The sequence below is a fragment of the Lontra canadensis genome, unplaced genomic scaffold (assembly GCF_010015895.1).
Source record: "Lontra canadensis isolate GAN:19392208 unplaced genomic scaffold, GSC_riverotter_1.0 scaffold25, whole genome shotgun sequence".
NCBI classification, from domain to species: Eukaryota; Metazoa; Chordata; class Mammalia; order Carnivora; family Mustelidae; genus Lontra; species Lontra canadensis.
Genome location: NW_022631019.1, coordinates 14,381,111 through 14,406,940, shown reverse-complemented (window position 1 = coordinate 14,406,940; position 25,830 = coordinate 14,381,111). Strand labels below are relative to the sequence as shown.

Sequence of the window (25,830 nt, the reverse complement as noted above, 5' to 3'; positions counted from 1 at the left end):
TGTTCTTTTAAAATCAAGTTTTATTAATTCAAAATATGCCGTATATGCACACTAAAAAGTATAAAAGAGTGAAAAGTCACTCCATTCTCTAGCCAGCAGAATCCTTTCTATGTGAATAACCAATGTTATCAGCTTTTTATGAATCCTTCTAGACATATATAAACGTATATATTTTTCTTCCTCCTCTTTATTTTTTTTTAAGATTTTATTTTATTTATTTGACAGACAGAGATCACAAGTAGGCAGAGAGGCAGGCAGAGAGAGAGGAAGAGAAGCAGGCTCCCTGCTGAGCAGAGAGCCTGATGTGGGGCTCCATCCCAGGACCCTGAGACCATGACCTGAACCGAAGGCAGAAGCTTTAACCCACTGAGTCACCCAGGCGCCCCTCTTCCTCCTCTTTAAAATAAATGGGATCATATTTAAATAGTTTTGCATTTTGCTTTTTCACTTTACGATGCCCACATACACATACATTTAAAACTTACTTAACCAATTAACTATTGATAATGTGTTAGTTGTTTTCATTCTTTTGTTATTAAAAACAATGCTGCAATGAATAATCTTGTATATTTGCCTTGTTCAGATGTGTAACTATTTATGGAGGAAGAATTTCTGGAGGTGGAATTGCTAGGCCAATAAGTATGGGCACTTTTAATCTTGATCATCACTGCCTAATTGTTCTTTACAAAGAACATCCAGTTTCACACCCATAAGTGATATATGGGAATCTCTGTTCCTTCACTGTTGCCAACATGATGTGTTATTAACTTTGGACAAGCTATTTATTTGGTTTGTCGTCTGTTTGACAGAGACAGACAGGGAGAGAGAACACAAGCAGGGGGAGTGGGAGAGGGAGAAGCAGGCTTCTCACTGAGCAGGGAGCCCCCATGATGCAGGGCTCGCTCCCAGGACCCTGGGATCATGATCTGAGCTGAATGAAGGCAGATGCTTAAGGACTGAGCCACCCATGTGTCCCCAGATTTAATTTTAAGTGTGTGTGTGTGTGTGTGTGTAACAAATTCATGATCACTTCTTGGGTTGAAAATCATCAAAATTATCTGGGGGAGTTAACAATCTGGAGATTCTAAACCCATATTCACAGAAAAGTAATTCTTGTTTGACTCCAAGGGTAATTAAGGAATGTGGTAGAAAAATGTCACAGAGAAACCGTTTCTTTAATAAAGAGATCTTACTCTTGTGGAGCAATTTCCAGATTTTAGATGCATTTTACATGCATTGATTTCGATTTCGGGTATCTTCTGATTATTTTAGTAAGGAAATTACTAAAGAGGTCAGAAAGTCTGAAATCTGTCCCATAGTCGTGTTGTGAGGATTAAATAGGATGTCTGCAAAACTTTTGTCACATACTCGGCATATAATAGTCACTCAGTAAAGTAGCTCTAGTTATTAGCTAACAAACAATAGGTTGTTACATGCTGCGATTACAGATTAAGGGGCTACTGAGGTGGTAAAAATCTGCCCTCTTGGCAGTAAGGGCTCTGGAGCCGGATCAATTTCTCTCTGGCAGTGTGACTTTGAGCACATCCCCTAACCTCCCCCGTCTCAGTTTTCGCATCTGGAAAGTGGAAGAATAAAATCCAAGGCTCGAGGTTTGCCCTGAGCTTACATGTGCAGTACTCCCAAGGGCTTGCTACACACTACTTCTCTTCTTTCCTCTCAGTCTATTGACTGGGGCCATCAAGAACCCATCCAACAACCCGATAACCCAGAAAACCAGAGGGATCGAGACCAGGGCGACACGGGCACGGCCCTCGCCACCAGTACACCGCGCGTCTAGCAAAAGGTCACGAGCGACTAGCGATCCCCAACTACCCCGGCACAAACACCTCGCCCCGCCCCTCGGCGAAGGAGACCGTGCCCCCGCGGGGAGAGAGAGTCGGCCGTCCGGCGATCACCTCGGCTACGCCGTCTTCCGGTCGACTCGGCCCCGCCCACTTCCGGCTCGGCGCGACCCGGAGCGGGTTTCCGGAAGGGCGGAGGGCGGCGGAGCGCGGGGGGCGCGCGGCCTGACTTCGGCGTCGCCGGCGGCACGCGGGATTCCGCGCAGCCATGGAGAGCGGAGGGCGGCCCTCGCTGGGCCAGTTCCTCCTCTTGGGCACCAGCTCTGTCGTCACCGCCGTCCTGTACTCCGTGTACCGGCAGAAGGCCCAGGTCGCCCAAGAGCTCAAGGTCAGTGCTGGAGCCAGCCTGGCCTCACCCGGCTCACCCCTGCCCCCGGGAGTGGTGTGAGCCCGCCGTTCGCCTCGCGCCGCTCCAGCGTCCGAAACGGCCCTAAAGAGGAAGTCCGCCCTTGAGAGATGTCGCCCCGCCAGGCACGGGAGGAGCTAGGATCAGAATTCCGGTCTCGTGATAACCGCGGCCCTGCCCCTCTTCTCCTCAGCCGCCCCCGTTCCTCAGAATCTCGACTTCATTACTTTATTCGACAGATACTGAGGGGCGGCCTGCGCGGCTCCAGGCACTGGGGCTCTGGCATGGGTAGAAGAGACAAAAGTCCCTGCCCTCATGGAGATTCCATTCCCCTAACAGCGAGACAGAGAGTAGCTCAGATGGTATGACAGACGGGGAGGAAAATACTACAGGCTCAGGCGGGGAAGAGGGGAAATGCGGCGCTGGAGAAAGGGAGGTTTGCTATTTCAAATAAGGTGACGTTTAACAGAGCCCAGGAGGAAGTGTGGGAGACCCGGCAGGTGTCTAGGGGAAGAGCAGTTCCCGCGGAGGGGCAGCCAGTGCAGGAACCCTAGACTTTGCCCATTCACGTAACCACGCACTTCCTTGCTTCTACAGACCCTTCCTTTTTAATATTTTAGTTATTTTAAAAATCACGCTTGCTTTCTTAGGCTGCCCTCGACAGCTTAGCACATTCTCATCTTGTTATTTTTTTCTTCACAATAATTATTTTAAAAGCTTTTATTTATTTGACAGACGGAGATCACAACTAGGCAGAGAGAGAGAGAGGAGGAAGCAGGCTCCCCGCTGAGCAGAGAGCCCGATGTGGGGCATGATCCCAGGACCCTGAGATCATACCTGAGCCGAAGGCAGAGGCCTGACCCCACTGAGCCACCCAGGCACCCCTACAATAATTTTGGGGGGGTAGGGAAAACGATAGTCATGTCCGGATTGCAAATCAGGAAATGGAGACGCAGAGCAAAAGTCTCACAGCTCCTCTGGTTGGGACTTGAGCTTAGGTTTTTTGATTCCAAGTGTAGGCTTTTTTTTTTTTTTTTTTTTCTCCTCATTGATCACATTGCTTTATTGTGAATGTCTGACTGGCCCCTGAGAGGTGGACCTCTTTAGGTCAGAGACCGTCTTATTTATCCTCCCCGCCCCCCACCTCCCTTCTAGGTTCTCACTCAGTGGTAGATGCTTAGTAAATGTTTGTGGATTCCTTTTGGCTGAAATACCACAATGTCACAGTATCACAGTTAGGGCTTCTTCACTTGACATTTATTTGAGGAAGGATTCCTAAACCTTAGTTCATTATCATCATACTGTTTTCAGGAAGGGCTTAGAAACCAGTGTGTGAAATCCCTGCCAGGGAAGGGAGTTTGGTAATCCATCTGAAATGAAGCAAGTTACCAGACAGTTGGATTTGCGGTGCAAGTGGCCTCCTAGTGAATTCCGGCTGCCCAGTTGTTTGTCTAATTGTAAATAAGCAAGTTGCTGCTGAAGTCATTGGCTAGAGGTATAACCAGTACTTCACTTTCTGACCCTAGAAGTTTGAAATCGGGCTGGCCGAATGTGGGACCTTTGAAGCAGTGAACTCTCTAGGATCCAATTTTGGGTGACCTTAAAAGTTTTGCCAGTCAGTTTCCAAATGAGGATGAAATAGCCCCTTCTTGGAAAGAGTTGGAATTCCTAAAATTTTAGATTCTATTTTCTTGATCGGATTACAAAACCTCCAAAGTAGGTTCGAGTCTTATCCTTGTGTAGCTCTCATAGTGATGGGAATGCCTCTTTATGGCTTGCCTACACGTGCCAGCCCCTGGGCTAGATTCCTTCACACCTTGTGCATCATTTATTTTTTATTAACTCTTCTAGGATTTTATTTATTAGAGAGCGTGAAAGAGAGCATGAGCAGTGGGGAGAGGAAGAAGCAGACTCCCCGCTGAGGAGGGAGCACGTGGGGCGCCATCCCAGGACCCTGAGATCATGACCCGAAGGCAGACGCTTCACTGACTGAACCACTTGGGTGCCCTCCCATCATTTAATACACGTAAAAATCTGTGACAGTTTCCTCTCCGTTTTCTACAGCTTTGTAAACAGGTTCAGGTTGTTCAATCATGGTAGATGCACTGAAACTTGATTCAACCCCAAGTCTTTGTGATAGTATTCCCTCTTCCCTTTAAAAAAATTCTAACTAGCTCTCCTGTGGTGGATACTCTACCCGCTGTATGACTTGGAGCAAAGCACTTCACCTCTCTGAGCCTCTGGTTCCTGATCTGTATTTGGGGATAATGTCTTCTTTATAGGGACGGTAGGAGCATTACATGCATTTATGCTTTTAAAGTGTTTAGCATAGTGCCTGCTATATACACTTGACCTTTGAACAAAATGGGTTTGAAATGTGCAGGTCCATTTACATGCAGATTTTTTTTCAGTAAATACAGTACTGTGAATGGATTTTCTCTCATGATTTTTTTTTAAAAGGATTTTATTTATTTTTTTGAGGGAGAGTGACACAGCGAGAGAGGGAACACAAGGAGAGGGGGCATGGGAGCCGGAGAAGCAGGCTTCCTGCAGAGCAGGGAGCCCTAGGTGGGGCTCGATCCTATGACCCTGGGATCCTGATCTGAGCCAAAGGCAGATCCTTAACTGACTGAGCCACCCAGGCGCCCCTCGTGATGTTTAAAAAGTCTTTTCTCTAGCTTGCTTTATTGTAGGAACACAGCCTATATAACCTACAGAATGTGTGTTGATTGACTGCTTAGGTTATCAGTAAGGCTTCTGGTCAACAGTAAGCTCTGAGCAGTGAAGTTTGGGAGCCGGATTTACATGCAGAATGCAGCTTTTCGACAGCATGGCGGGTTAGTGCCCCTCACCCTGCGTTGTCCAAGAGCCAGTTGTAGTCTAAGTGATGATTCATTCACTAACTTATTCATCAACTACATACTGAGTGCCTGCTGTGGGTCAGGCACTGTTCTTGGCCCTAGGGCAACAGCAGTGAACAAGGCAAGTGAGGTCCCAGCTGTCCTCCAGTGTAATAGTCCAGGGGAGGGACACAGAACAAAGGAGTCCGTAGACTGTAAGTGTTAGTTGCTGGGTGGTTATTGTACTATGTTCACACTGCAGGTGGTTCATAAGTTTGGTTTGACCCGGCTCCTGTCATGCACTGTGCAGCTCTAGCTTCAACTTCGAGTGACCTCAGTGACCTTAGAGTACCCATCTCTCTTCACGCCTTAAGGGCTTACTTAGCTGGCAACCTTCAGATTTTTTTTTTCCATCCTTCCAATTTGTCGATGGCTGGTCCCTGCAAGCAGGAAGTGTCCTTGATTCATCCCTGAATCCCCCGTGCCCAGCCCACATGGATGCTCAGGAGCCGGTCATTGGTTTTATTAATCTCTTTATTTTTGGTACAGCAGTGCCAGGCTGGCTTGGTCCCCGTGCACAGCAGGTTGGAAAGTGAATCAGAGCGAGTGGCCCACCATTGCCTGAGCCCCTGCTGTGTCCGAGGCACTGGCGCGGCTGCTTTCCGCAGCAGCCCTCTAGACACGTGGCTCTGTGTCATCGTCAAGAAGAGATGAAATTTTGTTCTGTCTGTGGCATGGAAACCAATAAGTCCCTTTCATAATTTCACTAAAAAAAAGTTAAAATGAAGAGGAGGGTGTGTTTCCGTTAACTGGGGAGAGAATGTCACCGGCACCCCCGTTTGGAGGGCGGCAGATGCTGGTTATGTGGAGAAACTTCTGGGACACAGCTTGGGAATGTGACTCTCCATCCTTTCCTTCCTGCCTGATTTCCTTGTTCTCTTTTCATTACGTGAAAAAAGTAAATAGGCTTTTTTCGTGTTGGGCCTGTCAGTGTGGTAGAACATGGAGTTTTCAGCAGCTGGTTGAATGTGTTGTTTCCATTTAGGGAGCTAAGAGAATCCACTTGGGTGAAGACTTAAAGAACATTCTCTCGGAAGCTCCAGGAAAATGTGTTCCTTACGCTGTTATTGAAGGTACGTTTATTGGCAAAATTAAAAATTTCCTCTAATCCAAGTTTGATAAAAAATCTTCTTGGCTGATATTAAGGTCCTTTTGTTTGGGGCAGTGGTCCAGACCTGGACCTTGGGGTCAGGAAGAGCTGTGTGATCCCGGTGCAATTACCCAGCCTTTCTGAACCTCCCTTACGCCATCTGAACAATCTCTCAGGGGGGTTGGAGAGCTGAAATGATGGGTCCTCGTAAAGTGCCTGTGGGACAGAACTTAGAGTGATGTCATTTTCCTCATTTTGATCAATGGAACTCCAACTAAAAATAATATTTAAATCACCTTGAAAGGAAAGGGCAGAACAGTTCTTCAGAAGTAAAATAATCTGTTTCTGTTTAGGGGCTGTTCGATCTGTTAAAGAAACGCTCAACAGCCAGTTCGTGGAAAATTGCAAGGGCGTGATTCAGCGGCTGACGCTGCAGGAACACAAGATGGTGTGGAACCGGACGACCCACCTTTGGTACATAGTAGCCTTTCTCCTCTGGCCAGGCCTCCCAGTTGGCCGGCTCGAACGCGGGTGTCCTGGGTACTGTTTCCATGCCTTCCAGTTCCCCTGAGACAAGGCCTAGACCAGTTCCTTCATGCTGACGGTATTCTTGCGGGAGAACGGTTTTTCCAGCCAATCCTACTGGGTTTTTGTTTTGTATTTTTTATTGTGGTAAGAATGCTTAACATGATACCAACTCCCGCACCACCTTTTTAAAAAAAGATTTTATTTATTTGAGAGAATGCGGGTGTGTAGAAGGGCAGAGGGAGAAGCAGACTTCCCACTGAGCACGGGATCCTGACGCTGGACTCGATCCCAGGACCCCAGGATTATGACATGGGCCAAAGGCAGATGCTTAACTGACTGAGACCCAAGCGCCCCAAGATTTATCCTTTTAACAGTACTGGGGCATACAGTACTATTAGCTACAGATGCAAAGTTGTACAGCACATCTCTAGAATATATTTATCTTATATAACTGATGCTTTATACCCACGGAACAGCAGCTCCCATTTTCTTCTTTCCCAGCCCCTGGCAGCCACCATTCTGCTGTCTCCATGAATGACTATTTTATTTTATTTTTACTTTTTTGAGAGAGAGGAAGAGCATGTGTGCGTGTTCGCGCGAGATGGGGGAGGGGCAGAGGGGGAGGGAGAGAGAATCTTAAGCAGGGTCCACGCTCAGCATGGAGCACGACGTGGGGCTCGATCTCACGACCCTGAGATCATGACCTGAGCCAAAATAAAGAGTCGGACACTTAACCGACTCAGTCACCCAGGTGCCCCTGAGTGTGACTATTTTAGGTCCTTCATGCAAGTATTTGACTTTCTGTGTGGTGGTGTAGTTCCTCTTAGCATAATGTCCCCTAGGCTCATCCCTGTTGTCACTGTCACATATGGCAGAATTCCCCTCCTTCTTATGGCTGAATAATGTCCCGCTGTGTGTGTATCCCATTTCTCACTCCACTCATCTGCTGGTGGGCGTCTAGGTTGTCTCCACGTCTTGGCTCTTGTGAATAGTGTTGCAGTGAACACTGGAGCGCAGATACCTCTTTGAGACCCTGATTTCACTTCACTGGGATGCATACCCCGAGAAGTGGGATTGCCAGATCATACAGTAGTTCTGTTTTTGATTTTCTAAGGAATTGGATAGTTATTTGAAAGTGGCAAGGAGTGGTAAACGGAGGAGGTGATCTAGGACAGTGCTTAGTGCCCACTGATCGGCCTGAGAACCTCAAAAACGGAGCTTCCCCGTCCCAAGGCACTAGGATAGCAGAGATTTGTACGTATTCTTCCAGTTAGTGCGGACATTACCCTGTCCTGGCATTTAGGCCATCCCCTCTCTGCCTGGGCAGGGGGCGTTTACCATCGTCTCTTCTATCTGGGGTTCTCTCGTTGTTTCAGGAACGACTACTCCAAGATCATTCACCAGAGGACCAACACGGTGCCCTTCGACCTGGTCCCCCACGAGGACGGCGTGGCCATGGCCGTGCGAGTGCTGAAGCCGCTGGACTCCCAGGATCTGGGCCTGGAGACCGTGTACGAGAAGTTCCACCCCTCCGTCCAGTCCTTCACCGATGTCATTGGCCACTACATCAGCGGCGAGCGGCCCAAGGGCATCCAGGAGACCGAGGAGATGCTCAAGGTGGGCGCCACGCTCACGGGGGTGGGTGAGCTGGTGCTGGACAGCAGCTCCGTGCGCCTGCAGCCCCCCAAGCAGGGCCTGCCGTACTTCCTCAGCAGCCAGGACTTCGACAGCCTGCTGCAGGGCCAGGAGGCCCGCGTCCGGCTCTGGAAGGTCCTGACGCTGGTCTTCGGCTTCGCCACCTGCGCCGCCCTCTTCTTCATCCTCCGCAAGCACTACCTGCAGCGCCAGGAGAGGCGGCGGCTCCGGCAGCTGGAGCAGGAGTTCCAGGAGCATGAGGCGCAGCTGCTGAGCCGTGCCAAGCCCGAGGACAGGGAGAGTCTGAAAAGCGCCTGTGTCGTGTGTCTGAGCAGCTTCAAGTCGTGTGTGTTTCTGGAGTGCGGGCACGTGTGTTCCTGCGCCGAGTGCTACCGCGCCTTGCCGGAGCCCAAGCGGTGCCCCATCTGCAGACAGGAGATCGCCCGCGTGATCCCCCTGTACAATAGCTAACCGTGCGAGGGCCCCACGGGGAGACGTGAGGGGGGACACCCCTTCTCAGGAATTTTTGTCGTGAGGCCTTTAGGAGCGCAGTGATGGGGGCCGCTGTTAGCCCAGCTATGACTGAGGGAGGGGACTCGGGCGGCGGGGGCATCCTAGTCCCATGCCTCTGACACTGGGATGCTGCCTTGCTGCCGCCGTGAGAGGGGACCTTTGCTCCGCCGGCTGAGCCTCACGCCGCCACCCCCCCCACCGCGGGGGTGGGTGTGGTGGCCTTGCATTCCTTCCTGGCACCTGTGGAGAGTGTGTGTGTGTGTGTGTGTGGCCTAAGGGCCTAAGCCGCGATCTCTAGCTCTTCTGGTCCTTTGTGGGGAGTTGCTGTGGTCTGGAACCTTGAGTGACTCAGCCAGCAGGGCGGCAAGCCGGGCCCTGGGTCTGGTGTACGCCTCACCGAGCTGTCTCTGAAGAGTCGCCTTTGAGGAGACTGTCAAGTCTTTCTTTGTTTCGCTTATACCCCAGGAGAAAGGCCAGGCTGGACGTGTCACCCGTGTCCCTTTCCCCTCACCTCCTTACCTCTTAAATGCGTGCACGTGTGTGTCAGGACAGAGGGGAGTGAAGCCTGCTGCTTGCCTAAAAGATGGGGCTCTGATCAGCCCACTGAAGAGCGGCCACTTGAAGGGACAGTCGGACCGTCGCGTCGTCCCCAGTGGTGAAGATGGCAGCTTGGCAGCCGCCCTCCTGGCATCTCCGTGACCTAAAGGGAGGGCCGTCCCAGCACACGGAGCGCGCTGCGCACACCGCCGGCCCTGAGTGGGAGCTCCCGGGGCCCAAGGAGGCTGAACGCTGGCTCTGGCTTTCCCTGCCTGAGATGAGCCTGGAAGGCCTCACCTCCTGCAGGAAGCAGTAGGGCCACTGCTCCCCCAGCCTCGCTCTGCCAGCTGTCCCCAAGGCAAAGGAGCCAGCCAGCACCCCGAGCAAAGCGCCTTCTCTGGGGTCCTGCCTCCTCACATCAAGAAGTGAACGTCCCGTGGCAGAATCGCATTGTCCCTTCCTGGGTTGGTGTTCAGCCCCTCTCCTGCCTCCCTTTTTTTTGTGGAAAGAAGTAGGGTAACCCCCCACCTCTGACTAGTCAGAGGTCTTGTGCACAGCTCTCCTCTCCCTTCCCTGGCTTTGAATATTCATGCCCTATCCTCCTCTGGGGGAGGTGGGGTGCTCTTGGGGGCGGATACCCCTTATATGCAGGATCCAGTGTGGACGGCACGAAATAAACATGTTACAACCGAGTGTTAGCCTGTTGATTTGTCGACGAAAGTTCGGTGGTTTGGGTGAGGCTTGCCCAAGATGGGATTGAATCCTGCTCGGTGGAATGATCTCGAGACCTCATAGCCACTGTGTGTGTCTTCTTCCTCGGCAGAGAGGTGCTTTGGGGCTCCTATAGGGGGTGTGCGGCTTGGTGAGGCAGAGGCCTGGGGGCGGGCGTCCTGGAGAGCAGCTGGTTGGTATCCCTGGCCTCGCTGAGAAGTCCTGAACAGAGAGTCAGGGAGACAGTGGCACCGGGATGGGGGACAGCAGGGGGGGGGGGATGAGCATTTAGATTTTATACTGTGCGCTCTTCTGAGCTTTCATTTCAAGGTCAGCTAATCCTCAGGAAACCTGTAGGCTCTCATGGCATCTGCATCTCACAGATGAGGAAATTGCCCCCAGGGGAAGTTTGTGGGGCTGGGGGCACATCGCCAGTAGGTGGGGGGTCCGAGTTTGAACTCCAAGCTGTTTGCAAGCCGCTGACCCTCCTGCTCGCTGGTGGTGGCTAAGTTCCTCAGGGTCCATGGGAGCTGCGCAGGACACTCGCTCCTGAATTCATGGGAGGGGCGGGCTGTGGAGCATGGGCAGAGGTGAGAAGCCGCTTGCCAGCACTGAGTCCTGTCGGGGGATGTGGGAAGAGCCTGGGGGCTGGGCGGGTGGGGGGGTGACCCAGTGCCCTGAAAGTACCTGCCCCTTTTTCCTTGTCCTTCAGCCTTGACTTTTTCAGAAGGTCCAGCTTTTATTTTTTATTTTTAAATTTCATTTATTTATTTTTAAAGATTGTATTTATTTGACAGAGAGATCACAAGTGGTCAGAGAGGCAGGCAGAGAGAGAGGGGGAAGCAGACTCCCTGCTGAGCAGAGAGCCTGATGCGGGGCTCGATCCCAGGACCCTGGGATCATGACCTGAGCCGAAGGCAGAGGCATAACCCACTGAGCCACCCAGACGCCCCAATTTATTTTTATTTTTTTAAAAGATTTTTATTTCTCTGAGAGAGCGTAAATGGTGGGGGTGAGCAGAGGGGGCAAATCTTCAAGCAGACTTCCCACTGAGCGCAGAACCTGATTTAGGGCTCTATCCCAGGACCCTGAGAAGATGACGACCTGAGCCACCCAGGCACCCGGGTCTGGCTTTCAGTAGAGGTTGAACGAACCGCCTGTGGCGGGTGTATGTGGAGATCTATCCAGAGTGCAGCTCTCAGCACAGATTTCGTGAGTAAGCCGGGCTGGAGTGATCGAGCAGGCAAGGCCACCAGCTCTACCCAAGCCCCACCCGGATCTGGGCAGACCAAATCTGCCTCGACTGTTCCTCCAAGCCCAGCTGGGGACACGGAGCCGTGGCACACGCTCGCCGCCTTAGGAAGTGACAGCTGGCAGGAAACATGGACACGCGTGTACCCGGGTTCTGCATTTGAGGTCCCTGCTCAGTCCTAGCCCAGGAGGGGCTGACACTGTCTCCCAGCCTCCTGGCCCTGTGGCAGTTCCCACCTTCCACTAAGGAGCCTCATCTCCAGGAGGGCTGAACGGGACCTACCCTGAGACACCCCATTTTGCAGGTTATATGATATGCTTGAGGCTACTAAGGTCTGACTGGAATGCCTCCACATTTTGTCTTCATTACTTTAAGCCTGAGAGGGGAGGGGAAGTTGTCCAACAGACCCTTGAGTGTGGCAGACTCAGCGTTTTCCTGGCCAGTCAGCACCTCAACAATCACCAGTCACCCCCTGGTTTTACATATCACAGGGAGAGGCTTTGCACTTCCCCACCTTATCCTGATGGAACAGAAGCCAGAAGGCAGGTCTTTGGAATCCTAACTCATTCAGAATTATGATAGAAAATTAAAGAAGCAACAATATGGGGAACATTTAAAAAGCAAACAACACGACAAACTTGGCCAGTCTAGCACCTTTTACAAGCCCGGTCCCAGGCCACGAAAATCCCAACTGGACCTTGGGTCTGAGGCTGATGATCCCACAGGGCCTCTGGAATGCTCAGAGCAAGTGCTCGTCATGTTCAAGCTCATTGATGGGCAGTTATTCATCTAACAAACATTTGCTAAAAGTATATTTAGCAATCTGTGCCTGGAGATGCAAAATGAGTAGGACAGTCTCTGCCCTCAAAGGGCTCCGAGTTGTCTCTATACACCAGCATTGTTTGAAAGGCAGTAAACCTTAGGGGAACGGTGTGATGACCCTCAGAGGTTGAGCATTTTTGTGGTTCACAGAATACAGGAGCTGGGATGGGCCTTTGAAACTGACCTGGTTAGAGCAGATTCCCTTTCAAAATCAACCAACCAAGGGCAGTTCCGTGTCACAAAAGGGGAGCCAGGAAGAGAAGACGGACCCCAAAGAGCCTAGAATGACCTAGGAAAACACCAACCTGACTGTGTCCATCCTCTGCTGGAAACTCTTCCCCAGGCTCCTTGTGATCACCAGCCCCAGGCCCTGACTCTTCCCTGGCATCTGAAGGCCTGCGTAATAGAGCCCGGGCCACCTGTCCACGCCTCTCCGCATCCCTCTGTCCCACGAGTGTGGCTCTGGCCATGCAGTCAGTGAGGCTCCTGAGACAGGCAGTGCCAAGGTCCTGCCCGCGGCATCCTGGCCCTTCACGTCACTCATATCTACTTACCCCTTTCAAACTCAGCTTTAGGTGGTGTCCCCTCCATTCCTAGATGCCTCTGCGGGGTTAGGGCCTCTCCCCTGAGGTTCCATAATACAGTCTTCTCATTCCTGCACCTAACCTTGGGAAGGACCTGCATCTTATTTTCTCTCGGGTCGTCCATATACACTAGTTAGAGCTAACATCAGGGCTTATTCTTTGCTGGGAACTCACCGAGTGCTCGCCACGATCCCTGTCATTTAATCCGTATCCTGAGTTACGTGTTTGTATTAGTCTTCCTTTAAAGAGAAGGAACCAGGGTCCCCCATGGAGGGGGGGGGTGCTCTGTCGGTCATGTGTCTGCCTTTAGATCAGGTCCTGATCCCCAGGTCCTGGGATCAAGTCCCAGTGGACTCCCTGTTTAGCAGGGAGTCTCCTTCTCTCCCTCCGCCTCTGCCCCACTCATGTTCTCTCTTTCTCTCTCCCAAATAAATGGATAAAATCTTTAAAAAATAAATAAATAAAGAGAAGGAAACCAAGGCCCAGAGATGTCAGGTATCTTGCCGAGCTCATAAGACAGTCAAGATTTAAGCCCATGCAGTCTGACTCCAGGCCTAAGCAGTGAATGTCCATGGAATGTGTGTTGAGTAGCAAGTGTACTAGACGCGCGGTAAGCGGTCCTGAAAGGCTGCCTGTGGGAGTCGGTTAACTGGACCAGAGATGAGAGCCATGACCTGGTTGTATGAAGCGAGGGAAGGACCTCCTCTCTAGGGCTTTAGGCCAATGACAATAAACTGTACGAGAGGAACATCACGTCCAGCGAGCTGACCAGAGCGTTGAGGACTCCACATAGGGAAGTTGGAATGATGTCATTGTGTGGTGGCAAATAGTCTGCACTGGCAGCAAAAAGGCTGGCCTGCTCTCAGGTCCTGGCTCTGGGGCTGTGTGATCTTAATGGAGTGATCTGACCTCTCTGGGCCGCAGCTCTGTCTATAAACTGAGCGAGTTGGATCAAAGCCCTCCAAACCTCCAACCAGCTCTGCCATTTTGTATGTCTAAGAGTGGGTGGGGGAGCAATGAGGGAGAATTTGGGGGCCCTCTTTGGGGTTGCAGGTCTGACAGGGGAGAGCTGGGCCCTCTTCAGGCTAGCTGCTTACCATAGCTTCAGGACCACATTCCCCTCAAGCTGGGGAGAGCAGCACATTTTCTAATTAGATAGTGTTAACTTATCAATTTTGAATGAGATAAGTTTCAATGTATGATGTCCTGAATTGCTCCCTGGGGTGCTCATTAGTCACTTCCCCTGCAGCTGCCTTATTGTTTTCCAGATGCCAGCCGAGGCACCTGGCATTTTGCTTCCCCAAGAGCGGGCCGCACGAGGCTGAGCCAGTGACCCCAGCCTTGGTTAGAGGGACTGACCAGGCCTGGGCCGGGGTCCTCCTGTCTTGCCCTTTACCCTCTGTCCTTGCCAGAGCGATTCCCTTCCACGACGTTCCTCAAATTCAGATCCCTCAGGGATTGAGCCACGACTCTGGGGGCCATAACTGAACTCGACAAGCATTTATTAGGCACCAAGTGTGCCCGGCACCTTGTATCTGCAACCTGAATGTTCTCCAGGCTGGGGGAGGGGAGGGAGGGACAAATGAGGTTGTGTTAATATTAAAGTCCAAATTGCCCCAACTGAAGGCCTCTCAGCTCCTCATATTCTTTCCTAGTATTTAAGGTTCTTCATAGGGTGGAGCTTCATAGACTCTTGAAATAAGTTGGTCCATAGTCTTTATTTCTTCCTACCCTTTCCCACTGCAGGACTCGCGGCATGGGAGCTCTCCTACGGTTGCAGTCCCTGCCATGACCTCCAGGTGGCGCTGTGCCCCCACGGTTGAGGCCGGATGGCGGCCTCAGGAACCACCTAGGCTGTGCTTCCAAAGGTCTGCAAATTTTCTCTCCCCTGAGGGGCAGAAACAGGCCTGGAACGATCCCGATCCCGAACTGCTGATCCCAGGTCTAGCGGGGCACAGCCTGGAAAGGAGAGAAGCAGGGATTTTTCTCTCTGGTTCCTTTCTTTCTCTGCCCAGCTCACCAGGAAGCTGGGTGGAGATGTGAAAGTTTGAAGAAGCCCAGAAAATTCTGGGGGAAAAAAATCCTCCATTTCTCCCCCGATAATTTTCCAGGCATTCACATCTTTAAATATACTAACCATGATTTCTTTCAACAAAAATGAGATATGCATAATGCATCACATGTTCTTAAAATACCCAAATGACTTCACACTGGTAAAGGATGCTTAAAAAATTGTATGGCATAGATTCTGATTCTCCCCCAAGAAGTGTTTTCTCGGCAGGAGAAAGAAAGAAGTGTCTCTTAGCCCGGCCTGCTGTCCTTGCTCTCGGTCTCTTCTGCCCTGCCTTTGCCTTTTGCCCCCTCATCCAAGTGCCCAGCTCCTCTGTCCCCTGATCGGGCTGCCTCTTGTCAACTACTTTACTTGGCAGTCCTACCTCTTATCTGCCCTGTTTGCCTCTTACCTTCCAATGTGGGTAAGAGTTTCTTCCTCTGCGTGTGGATCTGCCCTCTTCCCTGAGGCTTTCTTAGGCTCTCTGCTTCTCTCTGGGGAGCTAGGGGCTGCTTCTGTCTGCTTCTGCTTCTGTGTGGCTCTCTCCCCTCCCATCTTTCTCACCTGTGCCTGCACCTGCCCTCGCAGACGGAACTTCCTCTTTCCCCGTGCCCTGCTCAGTCAGGGTAGGATGCGGAGGGCTCTGTGACCATGCAGTGGCTGCTTCTCACTCTTCTCCCCTTCCTGTTACATCGGGATTTCCATTCCTAGGGAGCAAGGGCCCTTCTGTCCACCCCTGGAGGGCTTTAGGTGGTGGGATTCACAGCATGGGACTATCCCCTGAAGTGACCCCACAGCACCTCATCTGATCCATACAATCTCCCTTTGAGGCTGATGTAGTTATCCCTCTTTCAGAGCTGTGAGGAATTCTGGCTCAGAGAGGGAAGCAATGGCATCCACGCCCATGCGTGTGGTGTAGGGAGGGTTTTAGGAATGGGTTTAGGAAGGGGTGCAGCTGGGTGAGGCACGGGTCTTCTGATTTACTCTCTTTTACTTGCTCTTCAGCAGGTCCAGTCGACAGATCTGTGCTGGGAGACCTGGGGTCTTGGTTCTTCTGTTGTCGCAGGAAACTGTTGGGGAATGGCATTTGTGGAATCTAGTCCTGCGTTCTTTAACTTTAAGGGGCTTTTAACTTTAAGAGATCCCCTGGGAACTGGGTACACAGTTTTCTGCTTCTGGGAAAGAGAATCCCACCTCTTTGATCAGATTTCCAAGTTCTCGGCCTACAAGGGTTAGACTCTAGGCTAGAGCCTCTCCGTATCTGTGGGTAGGCCGAGGTGCAGAGACCGGAAGAGGCTTGTCCCTGGTTTGGTGACTCCCGGGTGTCCTCAGGGAGGCAGTGTCGCCCAACAGTTGGGAGCTCAGCCTTGCGTCAGACCCGCTGCCTCTCCTGGGCCGTTGCAGCTCTGGGCTTGCCACTCCACTTTCCTGGCTGCAGACCCTTACAGATGGTCTAACACAGATGAGAGTCACTCCCAAGGTAATGGTGAGCATAGACGGTCTACAGCCGTTAGCATGATCAGGGGCCGGGTAAGCTCTTAGTAGTGACTGGGCAGTAGGAATTTGGGGTCAGGAGGTGGTGGTGACCCTTTCTGACTTGCTGGGGTCAGTTCTTCTTTGCCCCCTTTAGCTCAGCTCATTGCTCTGGTGGGGTCAGGTATCCTTTCGTCAGCAGACTTTGGGCCTCTTGCGAGCTCTGGACAGATGAAGGCAGACGGGTAGGTAAAGTATCCAGAGCCCCGGCTTCAGAGTCAGACCCCAGTTCCCAGGCTCCTGAGCCTCCCCATGTGTCCTAAAGGTGTACCCATCCCTGTCTGCCCCTAGGGTCGTGTGGATACCAGAGAGCACCATGGCGCCAGGCCTGTCGGCTGCCCTCTTTTTTCCCAGCCCGAGAGGAGCTATCATTTCCCAGGGTGACACAGAGCCCCAGCACCCCAGCTGCTCGGTCTGGTTTGGGGGTTGTAGGCAGAGCTGCTCTCTTAGAGTTCCAGGATCCCCCGTCCCCCCACATGTGAGGATGCAGAAGGAGGAGGGTGGGGGAGAGCAGAGTCAGGACACAATACCAGTTATCCCCTTTTCATGTTCCGGTGACATTTGGCTCCTAAACCCCTCCCAGCTGTCCCCACCCACTGTTCTTTAGGTTTTCCTGAAGAACCTATGGGACTCTTACTTTGTGGGCTGTGGTCACAATAAAAACTTAAAAATTTAAAAAATTAAAAAAATTACTCTCCGATACGTTTATTTATTTTGTCGGAAACACAACAAACGTCCTTGTTGAGAAAAGCCCTTTTTTCTGACTAATGGTGGGTGCTGCAACTCCCGCCCGCGTGCAGTTCCGGGTGGGCTGAGTGATACAGCGCTAATGGAGGGGAGCCCTCCCTTCCAGCAAGGCCTGGCATCGGGGCCCCAGTTTCCCCGTCTATGCTGGGAGGAGGCTGGACTAGCTGAACTCTGGGTGGTTTCCCATGGAGCTGTCTCGAGCTCTGGGCATTCTTTGGAGACCCTTCGGGGGGGGTGGTTGGGGGAGCCAAAGGGTGGGTCTTGAACCCCTAGCTCCCCAGAAGCTTGCCCTTTATCTATTATTTTATTTACTGGGGTTTCTTGTGAGATGATTTCTGAAGAAAGGGGCTTGGTGATTAGACAGATGAAGGGAAGAAGCAAAGAGCCCTTGAGCTGTCCTGGGGGAAGGACGGTGCTGCCACCAAAGTCCTCAACACACGTTTGCTGAAGGAGTGAGAGACGCACGAATTCTTCTCTTTCTGTTCTTTGATTCAAGGCCTAAGCCATGTCCATGTGTTAACACGCCTCTCTCTCATGGCGTGTGCCCGGGCATATGTGCCTGAGTGGGGGGGTGGGCGGCAGAGGCCCTGCCTGGCTGCACCCAGGTTCCAGTCCCTGAGCTGAGAAGGGTAGGGGTGACATGAGTTGGCATCCAGACTTGGCTCAGAGCGACAATGCCCTGCTGGGAGGCCTCTTAGCCTCTCTGGAGGTGACCAGCTGGCCATTGACCTCGCACAGCATCCTGATGGAAGGCTAGGGTCGGAGCCAGTCCTGGCAAGTCTCCACACTCCCTGCACTCCCCTCTGTGGCGGCATCCCTGAGGCTAAGTTTCCCCACGGTCTCATTCTTCTCTGAGTTCTGCCATCGCTCTCTGCTGCTGTCACTTGTGCCCTGGTTTTCCCTTCTGGATAGGAGAGAAGGGAAGGAAAGAAAGAGAACCACTGTGTGCCAGGTTTGTGCTGGTGCTGCTGGGGCTGGCTTTCCCTTTATTCCCCCCAAACACTGGTGTAGGCCTCCGTGCACAGCAGGGACCTGCCAAGATCTATTACTTCAACCCGGGAATGTCGGTGCCCCAGGGGTCATGGACGTAGTCCAGTCCTGTGGCCCCCCAATTCTAAGAGTCCTAGGGTCCCTTGAAGGAGATTTCAGATGAAATTTGAGGGGATGCCCCCCACTTTTGCCTCAAGGAGGTTTTGTCTACTTGAGATTTGGGAGAACTGGCTGATTTTGCAGTTTAAAAAAAAGATGCAATTTTCTTTGTTTTCTATTTTGTGATGTAGAGTCAGAGGCCTAGGGGAGAGCACCAGCTTATTCAAGGCCACAAAGAGAGTCAATAGCTGAGGATGAGAAGTACGTTCATCCAGGACTTACTGTGTACCAGGCATATGATGAGTGTATGAGCTCCTTTCCCGAACAAATAGGGATGATTATTTATTCCTGACCAAATAGGAATAATTATTAGCCCCATTCGACAGGTGAGAAAACTGGGGCACCATGAGGTGAAATAATCATGAAGTTAGGAAATGCCAGGTTAGGGATTTGAATGTGGTGCCCCCAGGGAAGGCTGCCCCCCACCCCCCGCCGCTGGGCTACTGCACTAGACCGTGTATTGCCAGTCTTCCTTGAGGGGTAGCAGGGAGGGCAGCTTCCTCTCCTGTCTTGCTTGGTCCACTCCTCCATCTGGCCCTGGCACCCTCAACACAGCCCTGGGCATCTGGCTCAGAGCCAGCCCCTCAGCTTTGGAGGAGAACGCCGGAATCCCCAGGCTATGTCTGCATCCAGGTCTAGTGGCCCGGGGATAAAGGGATGCCCCACTGGAGGCTGGACAGAAGGGAGGATGGGTATGGCATTTGTAACTGAGACAGCTGGGAGGCGTAGAGGCATGGACAAATGCCACGCTGATTCACACTTGCTCTTGCAGAGCGGTCATGTAAACTTGAAGACACCAGTGAAGACACTAGTCAAACTTCAGGTACCTTATCTGTAAAATGGGCCTGACTGTCCTAGTCCTGCAGCTTCTAAAGGCTAAGGGAAGGCTCCGAGGGTGTAACAGTCATGGAAATGCTTTTCTAACTGTCAAAGTGCTGAGTGCCTGGTGTGTGTGTGTGTGTGTGTGTGTGTGCTTCAGGAAGGGGGTGTGTACTGAGCTGGGAGGGTGCAATGCAGCCACCTTTAACCTTATTTGGAACAGGGCAAGGAAAACCTAAAAACAGATGGGGTTTAAAAGCCGGCTTATCTTCTTACTCTCACTTGCTGTGTGTGCGGGGTTCCTCAGCCCTCCCTGTGCTGCTGTGCTCACCTCTGTACAGCAGGGACTGTGCTGGATGCTCATTGTGTAAACTGCTTCATAACTCTGCAGGAAGGCGGTAACTGGATGAGTAGGGTGGTCCCAGCCCTGCGTGGAGTGTCCCCTACAAGGACCTGGAACTACAGCTGGCAAGAGTGACTTCTCCTGACTCCATCACTAGCCTGTGACCTTGGCAAGTCACTTATCCCCTTTCTGGGAATATCGTTAGACAGGGATGGGAGGTCTCCTTTTTCTACCTCGGAAGATACTTATTTTGAGAAGCAAGGTCAATCATGGATGTGAAATGCATTGGGGGAAAAACAGAAAAGCAGGATACATTTGTAAGAGCTTCTTGTTGTAACTTGATCATCCTCCTGGTTATGCTTTTGTTTTCTCTTCCAGCATTTGGCCTGATGCTAACCTCAAAGCAGACACTCTGCAGAGCCTTCATGAATGGGGCGGCTTGTGGAGGGAAGCAAAGGGAAGCTGCAGACGGGCATTGACCAGCTGACTCGCTGCGGGATTTGGGGCAGGCCCCTGAGCCTCTGTCTCAGGATCTCAGTTGCCCCCTTGTCAATGAGGTTGGGCTGCATCGTCTCTTAGGGATCCTCTCAGCTATGACACCTCAGAAGTGGGAATGAATGAAGTACTAGTGTTCTTTCTCAGTACTCATTAAGCACCAGGAGCCTGATTTCATTTTGTTCTGCTAACAGCCCTGTGAGGCATCCAGGCAGCTAGCCAGCCAAATGCCCCATTTTACAGCTGAGATAACGGAAGTTCAGAGAGGGGACGTGACTTGTCCCAAGCCACACAACTAGCCAATGACAGGATAGGGATTCAAACCCAGGCCCCACTCCCCTTCCCCACCCATCCCATGCATCCCACTGTCTCCGTCTCCTGTTTCTCAGCCCTCTTCCTCCGCTCTCCCCAGGGTGCCTGGCTTCTGGGCAGGGGACCCTTTTGCACAGTTGGGAGAGGGGGCTGGTCTGGCTCCTCTCATGTAGCCCCCTCTACCAGATGTGGTGTCCCCAAAAAACCACACCCCTTTCCCTCCCACCTGCCCCCACGCGGAGTTCCAGAAGGAAGGGGAGCGTGAATCTAAGGGTGCTCCTTCACCAAGGGTGGGGCCAGGTGCTGGGGCAGCGGTTGGGCCAGCTGAGACCTCACCGGGGGACCTAGATGTGTTCCCTGGCTCTGCCTTCGCTGGTGGCACGACCTGGGGACGATTACCCCTCTCGGCACTGGCTCTGCCGAGTGGAGGCGGTCTCCAGGGGAAGAGCTGTTGGCTCTGGGCGAGGATAACGAGCCCTCCTCACGTCCCTTTCCCCCCCGGAGTTACCATCTGCTTGGCAGATGCGCCTCCTATGCCTCTGGGGCTGCCCCAGTCTCCCTCCCGGGACCGGGAGCCCGCTCCTCGCCACAGAAGCCACAGTATCTCCCCAGGGCTCGAGGCTGTTGCTGGCAGGGAGGTCCCCCAGGGCAGAGGGCTGCAGGCCCGGGGCGTCCCCAGAGGAGGAGGCGGAGGCGGTGGACGCCGAGAGCCGGGCATCCCGGGCGAGCCCCGCGTAATGAGGCACTCCCCTCTCCTCCGGGAGGCGGGGCTGCCCCCTCCCCCCCCCCATGCCTCCACCCCGAGGCCCCGCGGGAGCCCGAGTTCTGAGCCTCGGCTTGGGAGCAGGGCCTTCCAGGGCGATCGCCGTGGGGGAGGAAAGGGGTGAGGCCCAAGGGGCCGGGCACCGGACGTTTGAAGGGGGGAGGGCCAGGGTGGTGGGGGGAGGGGGCTTCCTGGTTTGAGGCGGGCGCGGGAGGCTGCGTCCTCAGGTCGCCCTCGCGCCCTCCGACCTTTCGCGCTAGCGTCCGGCCTCGGGGGAGACCGGCGTCCATCTGTCCTTCCCGGCTTGTGGTCTTTGGTCCGCGGCCCCCCACCCCCACCCCCGCCCCGCGCCCCGCGCCCTGCCGGAGGCTGAGCGGGCGGCAGGTCCGGCGCTCACCGGCTCGAGGCCGGGTAAACACCCCGCGGGAGGGGAGCGGGGGGAGGCGGCGCCCGGAGGCCGCGGGGCCGGGGCGGGGCTCGCGGGGGGCCCCTGGGCGCGGGCTGGCCGGCGAGGGCCGGGGGCGGGGGCAGGAAGCGAGCCGCGGCCCGGGCCGGCCCGCGCGGCCCCGTGACGTCGCGCGGCTTCCAGGGATCTCTCCCCGCGGCCCCGGGTCCCCTCGTCCCCGCCCTCCTCCCGCCCTCCTCCCCGCGCCTCGCCTCCGCGCAGCGGCCGGCATTTCTCGCTCGCAGCTCGCTCGCGGGCCGGCTTCTCCGTCCCAGCCTCCTCCTCCGCGCGCTCCCACTCTCCGCCTTCCCTCCCCGACCCTCTTTCTCTCCCCGCCGGCCCAGTCCCCGATCCTCTCCGCTCCGCCCTTGGCCGCGGCGAGCGGGACCCGTCGCTGCCTCCCCTTTCTTCTCTCCCTCCCCTCCGTCTCTCCCTGCCGGTTCCCCTGCCTCCCTCTCCCTTTCCCCTCTGTTTTTCTCGCCGTCTCCCTCCCGGTTTCTCTCTCCCCTCCCTCCCTCCGGGCATCCTCTCCCCTCCACCCCCGTGCCCTCCCTCCTCCCTCGCTCCCCTCCCCCTCCGCCCCTCGGCGCCCGGCCGCTCGCCGCTCCCCAGTCAGCCTCCCCGAAGCCGCGCGGCCGCCGCCCGCACTCGCCGCAGGACCGGCCCGCCGGGCTCCCCGGGGTACGCCCTCCTCGGCCCCGCGCCCCGCGGGCTCGCCGGGACACCGCCCCCCCAACTCCGGCTCGCGGCCCCGCCCGGCCCGGCCCCCGCCCAGCGCCCGAGCGCGCCGAGGATGTGAGTCCTGCTCGCCGGTGCCGGAGCAGCAGCCACTCGCGCGCCGAGCCGGAGCGTAGCGCAGCGCAGCGCCGGGCGCTCGCAGGGTCGCTCGGGCGTGCGGCGCGCTCTCGCCTCCGCGGTGCCCCCCGGCCCCTTGCCGGCGCCACCGCCGCAGCTGCCCGCGGGCGGTCCCCGGCCGGCCGCCCCCGGCCCCAGCGCCGCTGACCCTGTCCGCCGCGGGCGGGGACGCGGGCGGAGGAGGCGCCGCCGCGGAGCCCCCGGACGCGACCATGTCGGAGGTGCTGCCCTACGGCGACGAGAAGCTGAGCCCCTACGGCGACGGCGGCGACGTGGGCCAGATCTTCTCCTGCCGCCTGCAGGACACCAACAACTTCTTCGGCGCGGGGCAGAACAAGCGGCCTCCCAAGCTGGGCCAGATCGGCCGGAGCAAGCGGGGTGAGTTCGCGGCCCCCTCCCCGGACGCCCCTTTTCTCGGGCGCCGAGACCTGGCCGAGGTTTGTGGGGACTCTTCAGCACCCGGGAGCCGGTTCCGACCGAACGGAATCCCATCGCGCGGAACTGGGGGGATCCCGCACTGCGGGTCGGGCGCCCGCTGGCCGCGGAAACCCCTCCCCCTCAGCCTGATTCCCGCTGGGGTCACCCAGGGGGCGTGGCGGCCTCGAGCTGCCGCAGGGGCTGGAAGGTTATTCCCGGGTCCCCACCCGCGCCAAAGTTTGCTTTTCGATTTCTAAGCCCCCCTCCCCTTTTGCGCAGTGTAGTTGCAGCTGCACTCGCTTTATAACCCGGGGGGGGGGGGCGTCCCAGGGCTCCCCCAGGGACGGCGTGGAGAACTGCTTGGGGGGGAACCCCACTCCCGCGGGGAAGGCTAGGGGCTTTCGAGCGGACGGCTTCTCATTGTTACTTAGCAGGGGGAGGGGGTGGCGGAGTCCGAGCGCTCGGCGCGGGAGCTGGAAAAGCCGGGGGGAGACTGGGACGCAGCGAGGCTCGGAGAGGAGCTCCAGAGGCGCGGGGACAATGAGGGGACCTATAGCTGCCCGGAGATTTTGAGACGCAGAAATGGGGGGCTGGTGGGGGAGGCGGGTGGTGGATCGCGGGAGACCGAGAGGGGCAGAGGCCGAGACAAAGCTCGGGAGAGGGAGCCAGAGCGGGAGACAGCGAGCCGGGGACGCCAGTCGGAGAAGGACAGAGAAGCAGCTGAAACAATGAGGGAGACCGACACCCCAGACGGAGAGAGACCCAAAGACCTCGACAGGTGACGGCCACGCCGAGAGACTGCTGGCGGGACTGAGGAAGGCGAGGCTGGCTAGGTAGAGGCGGTGAGAGAGGCGGAGGGGCCGGCGGGAGGCCGGCAGCTCGGGAGGCTCTGACCTCTGCCGCGGCGGGCGGAGCGGAGGGGGCGCGCAGGAGGGGTCGCCAGCCCTGGCCAGGCCAGATCCGCGACCCGCCGCGCGCGGTAGCCCCCGGCCCCCAGCGTGCCCCCTTGCTCCCCGCATCTCCGTACCCAGAGCCTTGGACACCCGTGCCGCCCTCGGGGCATCCCCGAGGGTCCCTGGGAGGGGACCCTGGCACCTCCTCCCCTCCGCCTTCTGCCGGTGAGCCTTCTTTCTATAAATGCGCCGGAGAGGTGCGGTTCGGTGAGGACGCGGCCAGTCCGCGTCTCGGCTGCGGCCGGGCCTGCGGGATTTGCGCCCTTTCCGCCGGCTTTTCTCAGACCCGAACCCGGGCTCACCCTGGGGTCGGGGGGAGCGGTTCAAAGGGAAGCAGCACAGGGTCCCCCGGCGGAGACAGAGGAGGTTGGCGCGCGAGGAAACCCCCCTCCCTCGGCCTCCCGCATTTCCCAGTCCCCGGACGTAGCTGGCGACATCGGAGACCCCCGGCGAGGCCCAGGCGCGCTCACGTCTCCTTTTCTCCCCCTTTTTTTGCAGTTGTTATTGAAGATGATAGGATTGATGACGTGCTGAAAAATATGACAGACAAGGCACCTCCTGGTGTCTAACTCCCCCAAAGACAATGAGTTAAGGGAGAGTAAGAACGGCGGTAACAGTTATTGGCAAAAAGCATGAAAAGAGAAAGCACTTTGAAATTCATGACTAGCTTGCTACCCACGATGAAATCAACAACCTGTATCTCGTGTCAGGCCGGGAGACAGACGAGGCGCGAGAAGGAGGAGGAGAAGGCTCTGGGCTCCTCAGCAAAAATAAAAATTAAAAAAAAAATTAAAAATTTAAAAATCACTATATACACACATATAAAGAAATAAAAAAGAAGTCTCAGTACAGCTATTTGTCAAAATTAATATCCATTTCCTTTTATATACAGTGAGTATTGCGCAATGATAGATCTGGATTTTGAACCACTTAAATAATGAAGCGGCAACACCGGGTGATTTGAGGTGTTGGCATTCTTCACTGATTTGGCTGTTTCCAATGTTTACACTATTTAATCTTGCAAAAATGATTCTGTGCACTTGGATGTGAAATGCTGTCCGGTTTTATTTTTTTTTATGTTGTTATCCTTGGATGTATGAAAAATCAGCAGATGATCTCTATAGATACTATGTTTTATTTTGGTCATCATTTGAAGTTATCAGGAATGTGTTTAAAACAAGAAGAGAACTTTTCTAAGGAATGATACAAAGGAAGAATCCTTGTTTTATTTTAAAATGACTTGTAAAGCTTGTGTTTCTTTGTTGCTGCAAGCTATTTGCCCAAGTTAATGCAAATGGACACATTTTATATGTCAGGAAAAAAACCCAGAAAAACAAAACGAAACAAACAAAAAAAAATGCTTGAGCTCTTTCTAACCTCTTCCTGCAGTCTGTTGTGTGAGCAGCCTGTTTTTTTTTCTCTAATATTGTGTCAGTTTATTCTCTTTAATGGGCTGTAAAAAAATGTAATCACAAGAGTGCCAAATATCTTGAAATGCCAAAAGGCATTTTGGTTTCTTTTCTTTTTCCCTGTGCTCTGAGTCCACGTAAAGGAATGCTTGGAGTGTCTTTTCTGTTATTTATAGGGGTTCTCTTAAGGCACACCAGCTGCCTGTTTTGCATGGTATTTGCAAAAAAAAAAAACCAACAAAAAAAAAAAAAACGCCTCTTGCGTGAGGAAATCTTTTACCACTTTTTGTTTGCAACTTTGGACCTCAAGAGGTTTCTTCCCTTCCCTGTTCCCTCTTTTCTTAATTCGATATTCTGGATGTCGCACCTGTAACCAGCACACGGGGCTCTTTCTCCAACTTAAAATAAAAGAACTGTCCCTGTGTCTCACTCCTCTCTGGTCTCTGCTTTGGTTTCTGGGGACTTGCTTTTGTCTGCTGGCTGCAGACCAGGAGGGACTGGTAGCTTTGGTCCGGGAGGCAGGAAGGGGGTGTGGAGGGCCCTGGTGTGGAGCGGGGTTCGGCTCAGATGGCAGGAAAGACTAGTAGACTGGCAGGGCCATCGCCCGAGGGAGAGTTCATTCCATCTGGATTTGCAAAGGGCTCTCCCTGCTTCCCTTCAGTTGCTGCCATCCCCTTGGGTGCGGATTGATGAAGGTCCCGTGTGTTGGAAGGCAGGCAGTCTTGTTAAAAAGAGTAGTGTTTAGAGGCTGGCGGACTTG

General features: G+C 54.1%; 2 protein-coding genes and 1 long non-coding RNA gene across 5 annotated transcripts; 2 read left to right on the top strand and 1 right to left on the bottom strand.

Moving 5' to 3' along the window:
• The first annotated feature begins 1,998 nt into the window (after positions 1-1,998).
• On the top strand, positions 1,999-8,966 carry MUL1 (mitochondrial E3 ubiquitin protein ligase 1). Of its 2 annotated transcripts, none has more exons than XM_032863629.1 (4): positions 1,999-2,190; positions 6,094-6,181; positions 6,552-6,672; positions 8,103-8,966. In XM_032863629.1, exons 1-4 carry the CDS (start codon positions 2,071-2,073, stop codon positions 8,830-8,832), a joined length of 1,059 nt encoding a protein of 352 aa, XP_032719520.1. In that variant the 5' UTR covers positions 1,999-2,070; the 3' UTR covers positions 8,833-8,966. The 2 variants fall into 2 exon arrangements, with proteins under 2 accessions (XP_032719520.1, XP_032719521.1); XM_032863630.1 differs by lacking the exon at positions 1,999-2,190 and adding an exon at positions 2,556-2,570.
• A 650-nt stretch (positions 8,967-9,616) lies between these two features.
• On the bottom strand, positions 9,617-16,956 carry LOC116871145. 2 transcript variants are annotated; one of them, XR_004383338.1, is made up of 3 exons: positions 16,938-16,956; positions 14,177-14,179; positions 9,617-9,758 (listed from the first exon to the last, which is right to left on the bottom strand). It is a non-coding gene; the product is annotated as an uncharacterized LOC116871145 (long non-coding RNA). The 2 variants fall into 2 exon arrangements; XR_004383337.1 differs by lacking the exon at positions 14,177-14,179 and adding an exon at positions 11,844-11,846 and having other exon boundaries at positions 16,938-16,955.
• A 5,419-nt stretch (positions 16,957-22,375) lies between these two features.
• On the top strand, positions 22,376-25,499 carry CAMK2N1 (calcium/calmodulin dependent protein kinase II inhibitor 1). Its single transcript, XM_032863631.1, has 2 exons — positions 22,376-22,669; positions 24,160-25,499. Exons 1-2 carry the CDS (start codon positions 22,504-22,506, stop codon positions 24,228-24,230), a joined length of 237 nt encoding a protein of 78 aa, XP_032719522.1. The 5' UTR covers positions 22,376-22,503; the 3' UTR covers positions 24,231-25,499.
• The last annotated feature ends 331 nt before the right edge of the window (positions 25,500-25,830 follow it).

Bases quoted from the DNA above. Each gene is read 5' to 3' on its own strand.
- CAMK2N1 (XM_032863631.1), top strand. From the start codon at position 22,504: ATGTCGGAGGTGCTGCCCTACGGCGACGAGAAGCTGAGCCCCTACGGC. The intron at 22,670-24,159 runs GTGAGTTCGCGG...CTTTTTTTGCAG, and splicing joins GATCGGCCGGAGCAAGCGGG to TTGTTATTGAAGATGATAGG.
- MUL1 (XM_032863629.1), top strand. From the start codon at position 2,071: ATGGAGAGCGGAGGGCGGCCCTCGCTGGGCCAGTTCCTCCTCTTGGGC. The intron at 2,191-6,093 runs GTCAGTGCTGGA...GTTTCCATTTAG, and splicing joins AGGTCGCCCAAGAGCTCAAG to GGAGCTAAGAGAATCCACTT. The intron at 6,673-8,102 runs GTACATAGTAGC...TCGTTGTTTCAG, and splicing joins AACCGGACGACCCACCTTTG to GAACGACTACTCCAAGATCA.